The 12,794-nt window shown below is 45.1% G+C and overlaps 1 protein-coding gene across 2 annotated transcripts in view; it reads right to left on the bottom strand.

Moving 5' to 3' along the window:
* The window catches only part of PDE2A (phosphodiesterase 2A), a 528,828-nt gene that overhangs the window by 93,593 nt on the left and 422,441 nt on the right, over nucleotides 1–12,794 (bottom strand). For both annotated transcript variants that reach the window (XM_042457505.1, XM_042457506.1), the window contains one exon: nucleotides 8,013–8,101. In XM_042457505.1, the coding sequence (XP_042313439.1) occupies nucleotides 8,013–8,101 (89 nt within the window). The remainder of the gene's footprint in view (nucleotides 1–8,012; nucleotides 8,102–12,794) is intronic.

The raw sequence follows: 12,794 nt of genomic DNA, 5'->3' as shown, positions 1-12,794 counted from the left end.
GGCGTGGCAAGACATAAATAAATACATACTACCGCATATCCCTATTGGGCGATAGCCCGCATCTACAGCATAGCATGTCTTTAAGCGTTGGACTATGTCTGGAGTCCGGGTTCGAATCACAGCTCAGCCATGCAACCACCAAAGGTGACCTTGTGCAAGCCCCTCTGAAGAAACTTGCAAGAAAACCTTGTGATGGTTTGCCTTAGGGCTGCCCATAAGTCGAAAAAACTGGGAAGAGCACCTAACAACAGTGATGATGCTTAGGACCACAGATGTCTGATTTTCACCTGTGAAGTGTTGGAGGGTATGGGAGGAGAGAGACAGGGAAGGAATGAGATAAAAGAGGAGGAAGGGGAACCCTTAATGTACTCCACACCCCCATAACTTCCCTAATTCTGCAAACTGGGTTATAATAAGAGTCCCAAGGGGGATGGAGTAGACATGGATCCACCATGGCATGGTACCGCGACAACTCAACATGTGGTGGATTTTTATCAGCCTGGGCTTTTTTACAGGCACAACCCTCACGCCCAGGCAAATGTTTGTGTCACCAGGATGCTCCTTGCTCGCCAAAGTGCTTTTTATGGCTTCAGACACAGCAGAGTGCCACACCTTTTATAGCCCTCTCTCCATTAATGGTCTCTGTCTTGCCTACAAGCCCCTTTAGCCCCTTAACAGTCTGGAGGGTGCTGCGGAGGTGTGGGAAGGTGGACTGCAGAGCTGCAAAATATATATGCCATTTGACACTCTTTAACCTCCATGGTTCCACTCTAGAATCAACAGAATCGGTAGAGTTGGAAGAGACCCAAGAAGGGCATCCAGTCCAACCCATTCTGCCATCTGCAGGAGACTACAAGTCAAATCCAAGCATCCCTGACAGATGGCCACCCAGCTCTGTTAAAGACCTCCAGAAAGAGAACTTCACATCCTCTGAGGCAAAGTGGTCCACTGTCAAACAGCCCTTACTGTCAGGAAGGTCCTCCTGATGTTGAGCTGGAATCTCTTTTCCTGCAGTTTGCATCCACGGCGTCGTGTTCTAGTCTCTGGCAGCAGCAGAACAGAACAAGCTTGCCCCTCCTCATATGACATACTGAAACTTACAAATGGGCTATCTATCACCCCTTAACCGTCTTTTCTCCAGACTAAACATACCCAGCTCCCTAAGTCTCTCCTTGTAGGGCATGGTTTCCAAGCCCTTCACCATTTTGGGTGGCCTCCTTTGGACACGCTCCAATTTGTCAACATCCTTTTGAATTGTGAGGCCCAGAACTGAACACAATATTCCAGTGGGGCCTGACCAGAGCAGAATAGGTGGCATATTCCTTCCTTGTCATTTCCGGCCTGAGAGGGAGTGATCAGGCAGACCCAGCTCCATCAGGGGCTAGCTGAGAAAGAGGTCCTCCCTCCTTAACTGTCATCTTCCAGTCTCCTATTCCCCTCCAGCTATGCTCTGACTGTGTGGGAGGGGAGAGGCTTGTGCACCCTAATGTGTTGTGAGCTATGCTGCAGTGTATTGGCTAAAAGATGCAGTGGAACTAGCCCCGCAGGGCCTCCCATGCCAGACAGGTCACAACCGAAGGGTCTGACACGAGCGCCAAAGGGCAGGATGGGCTCTCTAGCCTATGGCAACCATCCTAGGAGAAGGAAACTCTATACAAACCTGGGCAGATGATGCTCGTCTAAACCTGTATTAAGGTCAACCATCTAGAGAGAAGGAGAAACTCTAATCAAACCTACAGACCCGAGGACCTCGCTGCCACATCCATGCTTGCCAAGGCCCTCAGCAGTCGAACCTCTGGGTTAAGGGTGAGGCCAGTTCTGTGCCTGCTGCGCTCCACCAGAAAAAACCCATTGCCACAGCTCAAAGGATACATCCAACGTCAACAACGCGCCTGTTGAAAGCACGGATGAATCCTTCCTGATCTTTGTTCGCGAAGTAAAGCCAAAGTTCCTTCCCTTTATTAGACATTGTAGTTCTATTGATGCAGCCGAGAATCGTATTGGCCTTTTTAGTTGCCACGTCCACACTGTTTACTCATGTTCAACTTGTGGTCTACTTGGACTCCTACATCCCTTTCACACATAAAGTCTTCTTAAGCCTACATTTCCCCTGCTGAAGTTTATTTGTTAGTTTGTTGTTCTTCTCAATATCCTCCATCTTCCTCTTTCCTCTTTGCTATCACTCTTCTTCTTCGCTTGCCTTGCTGCCATGCAAAATTATTAGCTGCAGCAAACACCCATGTGTTTAATTTGTGGCGTGTGAGGGTCCTTTTGTAGATATTCTGACTTTTCCACCAATGAGACAAATGTGGTGGGCGAAAAAAACATGGTTTCCTGCAATGGCGAGGTTTAAATGACACCATGAAGAATGGTGACAAAGAAAGAGGGGATCAGAGGAAAAAGCGACAGCCGGGGTGAGAAAATGTGTGGGCACCCCAGGGCTGAAACCATGCTATGTTGTAGAAATGAGTAATGACCATGTTTTCCCCAATTGTCTCTAATGCACTCCTTTTGAAGCAAGTACCAATGAATAAGTAAATAAAATCAGAGAAAGGTTGACCTTCCGTACACACATAAGAAAATATATATTTTTCCCTAGCAAATTTAATATCTCCTATTCTCCTTTCGGTCTCTCCAGGACAACAGAACAGGTCATCTTAGCCGAATTCATCTTGCCTCCAAATCCAGGTGATGAAATCCACCCTGTGCCAGCTGCACTTGATATAAGAATATTACAAACCTATGCAACCAAGCCGCTGGACCTGGTGTGTGTGTGTATTATATACACACAGGCACACACATACACTGTGTGGTATATGTTTGGAGAGCTGCTGCAAGGAGGCAAAAAACGTCTCATTCTGCATGTAAGCAGAGAGAGTGGCTTTTTAATAGGGGAAACTGTCAAGGTGAAAAGTTTTAGAGGGCCAGATGGGACCCTGGGCTAAGCAGTGAAAAAAAACCACGTAAGCAAACTTGCCATTTGGAAAATAAGTGACTGCACAGATGTTAGTGATACGTCCAGGAGGAAAGCAGCAGAAACGATTCACACCATGAATCTGACGGCGGATGATTCCTATTGCAATGCTTGGTCCAGTTCCTGTTGACAAAAGCACCCGTCGTTTTCAGAGTTGGCACAGTATGTGTTGTGACTGTTGGATACAAACACTGAGCACAGCCGGGAAACCCACTGGGTGACCATGAACAAGTCCCACTCTCAGCCTCAGAGGAAGACAAGGACAAACCTCCTCTGAATAATTGAGAGCCAGTGTGTCTGGGAGGAAGCCTGGATATAAATGCCAATGTGTGTGTAGTGTTCTGTTGGAAGATTCCTTGAATCCTATTGAGGAGGCAGGTGTGATATATCTATCCAATAATAAATCTATAAATATATATATATATTGTGTGTGTGTGTGTGTGTTCAAGTCCCCTGTCAACTTATGGAGATCTTATGATTTCAGAGGTTTTCTTGGCAAGGCGTCAGAGGTGGTTTCGTCGGCTCTCCGCTGAAATAGAGCCCACAGCACCTGGTCCTCATCCAATACCATCAGAATAGAATCTACAATCCAGCGGTTGGACGAGGACCACAAGGGCCCTCTAGGGCTGACCCTCCTTAGCTTCCATGTCAGAAGGGATCTGGTGCATGAGAGGGAGTATTCACGATAATATGTATGAATGTATGCCTTTATGTTATATGTTGACATATGGTGACCTCAGGAACTTCATGGGGTTTTCTTAGGCCAGGATCCTCCAAGGTGGTTTCCTCTGAAATAAAAGTCTCCAGCACCAGGGATTCCTGGTGGTCTTTCATCCAAGACTAACCAGCAATGCCATGCTTAGCTTCCTAGATCAGATAGACTGGGTGCCTTGAGGGTATTTAAGCATACACACTGCATCCTCCTTCAAGGCACCTGTCGACTTATGAATCCCGTCGATTTCATAGGTTTTTCTTAGGCAAGGAATTGGGGTTGTTTTGCCAGTTCCTTCCTCTGAAAAAAAAAGACTGCAGCACCTGCGTACCTGGTTCCCCTTAAAGTGCTAACCAGAGCCGACCTGTTTAGCTTCAAGATCAGATGGGAACACGGTTGTGCCTTTCAGGATATTTAGGCCCTGTGCTGTATTGCATTCGTTCAGAATCTAGAATCATGAGTTGGAGGACCCCAAGAGCCATCCTATCCAACCCCATCTGCCATGCAGGAACTCTCCATCAAAGCAAGTTTGTTTTGCTGCTCCGAGCCCAGGCAGACACAGACAATGGGCTCAGGCTACAGGAAATAGGTTTTACCTAAAACATTAGGACACTAAGAGCTGTTCGACAGTGGAAGACCCCTGCCTTGGAGGGTGGTGGAGTCTACTTTTTGGAGGCTGTTTGAAACAGAGACTGGATGGCCATTGTCCAGGGAGAGCTTGGATGGTGTCTTCCTACAAGTGCAGCAGAATGGGGTTCAACAATGGCCTTGGGTTTTTCCCCCCTATCTAGGATTCTCATGTTTCCCTACATGGTGAAAGAGGTGGTGGACTTGATGCCCCTGGGGGTCTTTTCTAACTCTATGATTCTGTGTATTCATGATCGTGCTGGTCTATGAACTATATAGTAAAGATTCTATTCTATTCTATTCTATTCTATTCATTATTTCTATTCATGTATTCCTGCATGGCAGATGGGGTTGGACTGGATGGCCCTTGGGGTCTCTTCCAACTCTAGGATTTATATTCTGTTATTCTATGCACTTCTTTCTTCACATAATGATTTGCGCTGGAAACCACACAAAAGCTTTGCTTTGGTGTCATGTTCCTACCAGGGTCTGAGCAGCACTTGTCAGGCAACCATTCTGATTAATGCTGGATCCCTGACTTTCACATCTCTCTTGTTCTCTGGCTCTAGAGAGGGCATCTTTTATATATCCATCCCAATCTCTCTTGGCTTCCTCTTGACAAGGTTCCAGTTTTCGATTAGTCACTGGCGGCGGAGTGGAGTGCTTCCGAAGTACTGAGCAAACAGAATGGAGATTATATCATTAGCCAGGGATCAATGGCGTTTAGACGGTGTCATTGTGTGCTCAGCCTCTCGCTCTCGCTCCACTGCATAAAGCCAAAGGGGTGTGAAAAATCTCTCAAACACACTCTCCGTGGGAGCCAGATCCACCATGGGAGGTCTGATAAGGACTAAGGAGTTTCCATTGCCTTCCCCCATAATGACTTGGTTAACATCAGCAAGTTAATTTCCAAAAGGCAGATGTACAGCCAAAGATACAGCAGGCCAGACTGATATATGTACAGTTCCTCCTGGCAATCATGGAATCCTAGAGTTGGAAGAGACCCCAAGGGCCATGCAGTCCAACCCACTTCTGCCATGCAGGAATACACCATCCAAGCTCTCCCTGGGACAGATGGCCATCTAGCTTCTCCATCTCCAAAGAGACTGCACCACATGCCAAGGCAGCAGTGTATTCCATTGTTGAACAGTTCTTACCTCCAGAAAGTTCTCTCTAATGTTTAGGAATCTCTTTTCCTGTAGTTTGAATACATTGCTGGGTATCCTATTATCTGGAGCAGCAGAAAACAAGCTCGCTCCTTCTTCGATATGTATGTCCATGTGTTATGTGCAGTCAAGGCGTTTCAGACTTATGGCATTCCTAAAGTGAACCTATCATGGGGTTTTCTTGGCAAGTTTCTTCTGAGGGATTTTTGCCATTGCCTTCTCCTGAGGCTGAGGATGTGTGACTTGTCCAAGATCACCCAGTGGGCTTCATCACTGAACTGTAAATTGAACCCTGGTCTCCAGAGTTGTAGTTGAATGTTCAAACATCTGCACTGAGCCTGGCTCCTGGGCATTATAGTGCCATTTGTTGCTGCAATTTTGGAATTTTGGGTCTCTTTTGCCAGTATCTCTTTGTTATTTCTGTGCTATCACCTTCTTTTCCTTTTTGCCATCACTCTCTTCTCCTTCGCTTCTCTTTGCTGCCTTAGGAATCCTATTGGCTGAAGAAACAACCCGTGCGTTTAAATCTGGGGGGTTTCATTTTGTTGATATTCTGACTTTCCGACCGATGTGACAAATGTGGTGGGCGACAAAAACAATCACATGGGTTCCTACAATCGAGAGGATTAAACGACACTGTGAAGAATGGCAATCAAGAAAGAGTGGCACTGGGAAAGAAAAGCGACAGCCGTGGGGAGGGAATGTGTGGGCAACTGCCAGTGCTGAAACAATGCCAACATATTGAAAAAGCCCAACACTCAAACCACTACGCCACACTGCCCCCTTCAATATGATGCCCTTTCAAATATTTGAACATGTTTAAATGTTTAAAATATTTAAACAATAAAGATTTGAACATTATCAAAAAAGAATGGAACCCCATTGTAGAACGATGTAAAAGGAAATGGGAAACTTGGAAAAACAAGAATATAAGGGAAGAATAAGTATTAAGAGTTGAGCTTTGTGGATTTCAAACTGTTGAGACTGTGAAATGACTGAAGTTGAGAATACTGAGCTAAATAAATGTTCCATGAAGCCGGATGAATTAGAAATTTAGGAAGCAGTTAAAGTTGTTGCTCTCTTTTCATATTTGTGGTTGATTTTCTGATATGTATATTGAGATGGACATTATCTTGAAATATGCAAAACTGTCAATTTGAATCTGTAAAGGTATGTTTTAATTTAAAAATATATATTTAAATACAGCGATCATGTCACCTCCTATCTCTTGTCATTCTTCCTCCCCAACATCACAAAGAAACTCCTTTTATTTCCACCAGAATCTTTGGATAAAGACAGAACAAATATTTTTAAGGAAGACTTGGAAATAACAGCCTGCTCCCGGTAAATGTTGCTTTTAGCTGTTGGAAGATTTTGATAGTTTGTCAAAGCGTTTGTTCCTGACGTTTCGGCTGCATCTTCAGAGAATGCTGGCATGGAAGAGACTGGAGTGTATATATATACTGTGTGACCCTGGGTTGGGAGGCGTGATTTCCATGTTAACCTGTGTATTGTTCTGTTGTTGAATGGCAAGGCTTCAGGGGGGGGAGGATATGCAAGGAGGATTTGTGTCTGTTTAATTAGAGATGCAACACATCCTGGGCATAAAATGGCATTTGAAAACACTGAAATTCTGGACCATGCCAACAACTATCAGGTCAGAATGCACAGCCATTGAAATCCATAAACACCTGGACAGCTTCAACAGGAAAGTAGAAACCCTGAAAGTGAGCAAAGTTTGGCAACTGTCCTGAAAACCCCCAAAATCAAGACCCAGCAAATGCAAATGAAAACCACCCAGGATCAAGGTTTTTCCCAGAAGACAATGAATCACTAACTAAACAGACGCAATTCCTCTTTGCATATCCTCCCACCCAGAGGCCTTGCAACAGAACAATACAGTGGTACCCCGGGTTACGAATGTAATTCGTTCCGCGGCGCCGTTCGTAACCCGAAAGATTTCGCTAGCCGAAAAAGCCATAGCCGCTAGCCTTGAAGGCGCGATTTCGTGCGAAAAAGCGCCGAAAAGCACCAAAAATTTTTTTGTAAGGCGAAAAAAAAAACGTAACCCGAAACAGTTTTTTCCTATTTATTTTTTTCGTATCCCAGAAATTTCGTAACGCGGTGATTTCGTATCCCGGGGTACCACTGTACACAGATCAACATGGAAATCACTCCTACCAACCCAGGGTCACACAGTATATATATACCCCAGTCTCTTCTATGCCAGCATTCTCTGAAGATGCCAGCCACAGATGCTGGTGAAACATTAGGAATAAACTTTTCTAGAACATGGCCACATAGCCCCAAAAAACCCACAAAAAACTATGGATGCCAGCCTTGAAAGCCTTCGACTTAACATAGGAATGCATTTCTTTCTCTGTGTGAAGCTGGATCCTTGATTCTCCAGGTTTGGTTTTCCAGTTTCTCCTAGAGTTACAAGAGAAAGAAAACCCCTTCCCAGCTTTCTTCCTCCACCAGCCTTTCGGTCTTGCCTTTGCCCACAGATATCAGCAAAATTGGTGGCACTCACCTGAGCTTCCCTTCCTGGGATAGTTCATGCGGTGGGTCGTTGCAGGTCAGCCGAGCCTCTCCATCCAAGAGGTACACATACACTCTTTCCTGAAAGGAGAAATAGCAGAAATCCATCATCCAGATCCACCCCAACAAGCATTGGATGCAAACATATTAATTGCAGGGCAGAGGGTTGTTACATGAACATTGGTTTGAGCATCATTTCAAAGCTTTCAAGAACTGAAAACCTCCCAGACCTGGAACAACTACTAAGGAAGATCAAGGAAGAAAGTGCAAAGGCAGGCTTAATGCTGAACATAACGAAAACCAAAATAATGACCACCGAGGACCTTCACAAGTTCAACCTAGAAAATGAAGAAATAGAAGTAGTAAAAGAATTCCCGTACCTGGGATCAAACATTGATAGAAATGGGGAATGCAGCCAGGAAATCAGAAGAAGATTAAGAATGGGAAGGACAGCTATGAAAGAACTAGAAAAGATCTTAAAATGCAAAGTTAGAATCCTACAAGCCATTGTAGTCCCTATTCCCAAGTGTGGATGTGAGAGCTGGACAGTTAAGAAAGAAGATAGGAATAAAATCCATTCATTTGAGATGTGAGGCTGGAGAAGAGTGCGGATGACCCATGGACAGCAGCCATAAGGACATACAAAGAGGTCCTGGAGCAGATCAAGCCAGAAACCTCCCTGGAAGAAGCCGAGATGAACAAACTGATGCAGTCATACTTCAGACACATCATGAGAAGGCATGAATCATTGGAAAAGACAATAATGTTAGGAAAGTTGAAAGGAAGTAGGAAGAGAGCAAGGCCAGACGGATGGACACTATTAAGGAGGTCACTATGGTTTTATGGGGTTGCAGGAATTAAGCAAAGCAGCGGAGGACAGAGGGTCTTGGAGAGGTCTCATCCATAATGTCACCATGAGTCGAGATCGACTTGAAACAACAAAAGGCAAATCCCACAGCCATTTCTGCCCAAAGGCAGATGTTTGGGGAGCAACAGTGTCACACAACACTTGGGGTGTCATCCGGTGCAGCCTTAACCCCTTTGCACCCCCTAATGCCATGGAGAGCTCCTTTCAAAGTTGGGCTAGAGCCTAGAGTGGCCAGCAATGAAGAACCTGGATAACTCCCTTGAGCTGCAACCACCTCCATTTTCCCTCTTTAGCATCCCATATTCAAAGTTAACTATGCTGGTAGAACTCCATCTGTACATAGAATCTTATACAGCTTTGCCCTTGGATTGTTAACTTTTCTTTGTCAAAGCCATGAAAACTAGGAGCTTTACAAAACTGAATTTAGTGTTGGCCAAAGGATGCTCTCTCTCTCTCACGTCTACAACCCTTACCTCCACAGGCCAGCAAAATCAGTAGGACAGAGAGAAATCTTTGCACGTTAACAGCAAAGATTTGATATTCAAACATGGGTGAGATTTTGCCAGTAAAGGAGGAAAGGAGTCAATGCTCTCTCCTTCTGTGTGTATCAAGAACGGGCCCATACCTGCTATCAGTGCGACATGCAGAGACAAATTGTACCTACTATACCCATTAGAGACTGCAGGAAGCTAGAGCTAAAATGAAACCTGCTCTGGACCAAGTGAAATAATAATGATTGATAATAACTCTCATTATATTTTTAAAATATACTTGGCAAGTGCATATAAAAAGACATTAAGCATTCAATTATAACAGCTAGCAGAACAGCCAGCTCTGCAAGGGTACAGGACCAGTTAGTGACCCGCATCCCACCACAGTGCTCTTTCTCTTTCTCTTTCCCTTCTGCCTTTTCACCTTTTAACAGCTCTTACCATCAGGAAGAACTTCCCAATGTTTAGGCGGAATCTCTTTTCCTATAGTTTGCATCCATTGCTGTTTGTTCCATTCTCTAGAGCAGCAGAAAACAAGCTTGCTCCATCTTCAACATGACACCCCTCCATTCTTTTTCCTTCTTAGTGGTCATTTTCTGCCCCAGGTCTCATGCAGACCTTCTCTTCTGATCATTTTCCTTCTTCCTGATAATAATTGGAGGACATTGTCTCTCTCACAAGTGTGAAGACTTTGGGGGCCCTACAGAGGAAAGCAGCACATGGAGCTTCCTTGAGGTCATTGGGTAGCCAATGATTTTGCAAATGCAAACACTTGACCCTCTGCAACACTTTGGGCTGTATGAATGGGGAGCTAACTGACTATTGCACAACAGGTGAGCTCATGGCCATACCATCTGTTTCACAATTGTGGGATGAAATGTAACTCTCACAGAATCATAGGGTCAGAAGAGACCCCAAGGGTCATCCAGTCCAAGCCCCTGCCATGCAGGAATTCTCAATCCAAGCATCCCCAGCAGATGGCCATCAGCCTCTATTTAAAGATCTCCAAGGAAGGAGACTCCACCACACTCCAAATTTTGCTGATGTATAACGATACTCGGCTAAAAGTCTATAGGGTTTTGGAGTGAAACTGCCATCCTAGGCACACACATGATGGAAACATACCTCACGCAAATTCCCAAGCTCAAGACATTTTGAACAGGTTAGGGATGAGGTCAGAACTCAGCAACATTGGCCAAGATTTTTACAGGGGTTGTGTAGTGTAAATCCATGCACATGGATGCATACTCTGATTATGTTAGGCACCCCTTGTGTTGAATGTCACACAACTGACTGCATGCCTCAATGTGTGACTGAACGCATGTCTAAATGCACATCGCATGTGCTTTTGCATCTCTCACACATTTCAGTACAACTCATGTGAATGCATGACTCAGTTGGCATCCTGTTAAGTTGTGTTCTTCATGTGGAGTGACTAATTTTGGAAAAGTACAATAACCACAGCCAGTTGATGGCAATGTAAGCAGAGTTGTGTTTAGTGCACTGAAGTACTGTTTTCCCTCTGTATCCATGGATTCTTTAAACACAGATTCAACCATCCATGGCTTGAAAATATTCAAAAAATATATAAATTCCAAAAAGCAAACCTTGATATTACCATTTTATCTATAAGACACCATATTACTATCCGTTGTATTTAATGGGATTTGAGCATCCATGGATGTTGGTATCCCCAAGGGATCCTGGAACAAAACCCCAGCAGATACCAAGGGCCCACTGTACACAGAGTAGCATGTGAATGTGTGCTGCCTCCATGCACTGCCTTTGTGCACTGAGCGCTGCAGCTACACAATGGGTTATCTGCCATGCACACTGACCACTGATCTCCATACGCTACTGTCCTGTTTTGCTCTTAGCCAAGCTCCTACTATGAAGCCTCAGCATCTCAAGCAGGGACAGAAGGAAAGTTTAGCTCACTGAAGTGTCTATAACAAAAGCAGTGGTCAAAAACAGAGTCCCTGTGCTGGCTGCAGGCTCACCTCCTGGGGTTGCTGGCATTGCTGCAGCCCTGGCATGTTCCCTGGGCTCTCAGCCTCTTCATCAGAGGACAAGGAGGGCATGCCAGTTATCCCATCTTGGATTGGTATCAGTACAGGGCTTGTGTAATACAACTCCACTACACTTGGATCACTTGTGCATCTAATGGTGCAATTGCATTCCATGCACAACTCTGTTTTTGAAACCGTGAACTGAATGCAACTCTTCAGTGGACACAAACATCAGCCCCTTCCATCAAGAAGCCAGCAGGAGATGCCAACAGCTTTCTGGAAATTCGTCTATGGGACTGCAACAATCCCCCAGCCATTAAGCTGGCAAAGGGATTGTGGGGGATTCTGGGAGCCACAGTCCAAAAGGTAATGTTTCCAAGCTCCAACCCAGCATGCACCATTTTGGAAACTGAGCAGAGTTGCACACTTCCCTCGGCCAAGGACTTTGCCAGAAGACATTGCAATCCAGAGTCTAGCCAAAGTATGATAGAATCATAGGGTTGGAAGAGACCACAAAAGGAAAGACTTAGGGATCTGGGTATGTTTAACCTGGAGAAGAGATGGTTAAGGGGTGATATGATAGCCCTGTTTAAGTATTTGAAGGGGTGTCACATGGAGCAAGTTTGTATTCTGATGCTTCAGAGAATAGGACACAATGGGACAATAAATGCAAACTATAGGAAAAGAGATTCCACCTCAACATTAGGAGGAACTTCTTGACAGTAAGGGCTGTTGAACAGTAGAAGACATTCCCTTGGAGGGTGAAGGCGTCTCCTTCTTTGGAGGTCCTTAAACAGAGGCTGGATGGCCATCTATCAGGGATGCTTTGATTGTGAATTCCTGCATGGCAGAATGGGGTTAAACTGGGTGGCCCTTGGAGTCTTTTCCAGCTCTAGTCTCTGGATTGCAATGTCTTCTGGCAAAGTCCTTGGCTGAGGAAATCTGACTCAGGCTTGCATCCTTCCGAGTAGGTCGCTAAAATGAGTCTGCAGATTGTTGGGGGCAATTAGTTTACACTTTGTAAATTGCTTAGGGAGTGCTTAAGTGCACTGATAAGTGGTATAAAAATGTACTTGCTGTTGCTATTGCAGTTCTGCTCAGTTTCCAAATCCGATGCCATGGTGAGCCGTGATGGAACTGGGTTGTTCCCAGCACCAATTAAGTCCAATTCGGACAGTCGTTCAGACTTATTAAGGGCGTCAGGGATGCCATTAGCTGGTAGGCTAGCTGGAAGAAACCACAGGCCATGACAAAGAACAACAGATATACCACGCCACCCTTTGGCCCCCGAGCCCAGCTTTCCAGAATGAAGCCGAAGCATCCGGTGGGCCTTCCTAGTCCTCAACCTCCTCACCTCCCAGAATGGCTTAATGTTCTTTGGCAGCTAATTATCTCTCAGCTTCGTT

Source organism: Sceloporus undulatus, chromosome 3 (assembly GCF_019175285.1).
Source record: "Sceloporus undulatus isolate JIND9_A2432 ecotype Alabama chromosome 3, SceUnd_v1.1, whole genome shotgun sequence".
NCBI lineage: Eukaryota > Metazoa > Chordata > Lepidosauria > Squamata > Phrynosomatidae > Sceloporus > Sceloporus undulatus.
The sequence above is the reverse complement of the archived record's forward strand: the minus strand, read 5'-3'. Positions and strand labels throughout refer to the sequence as shown.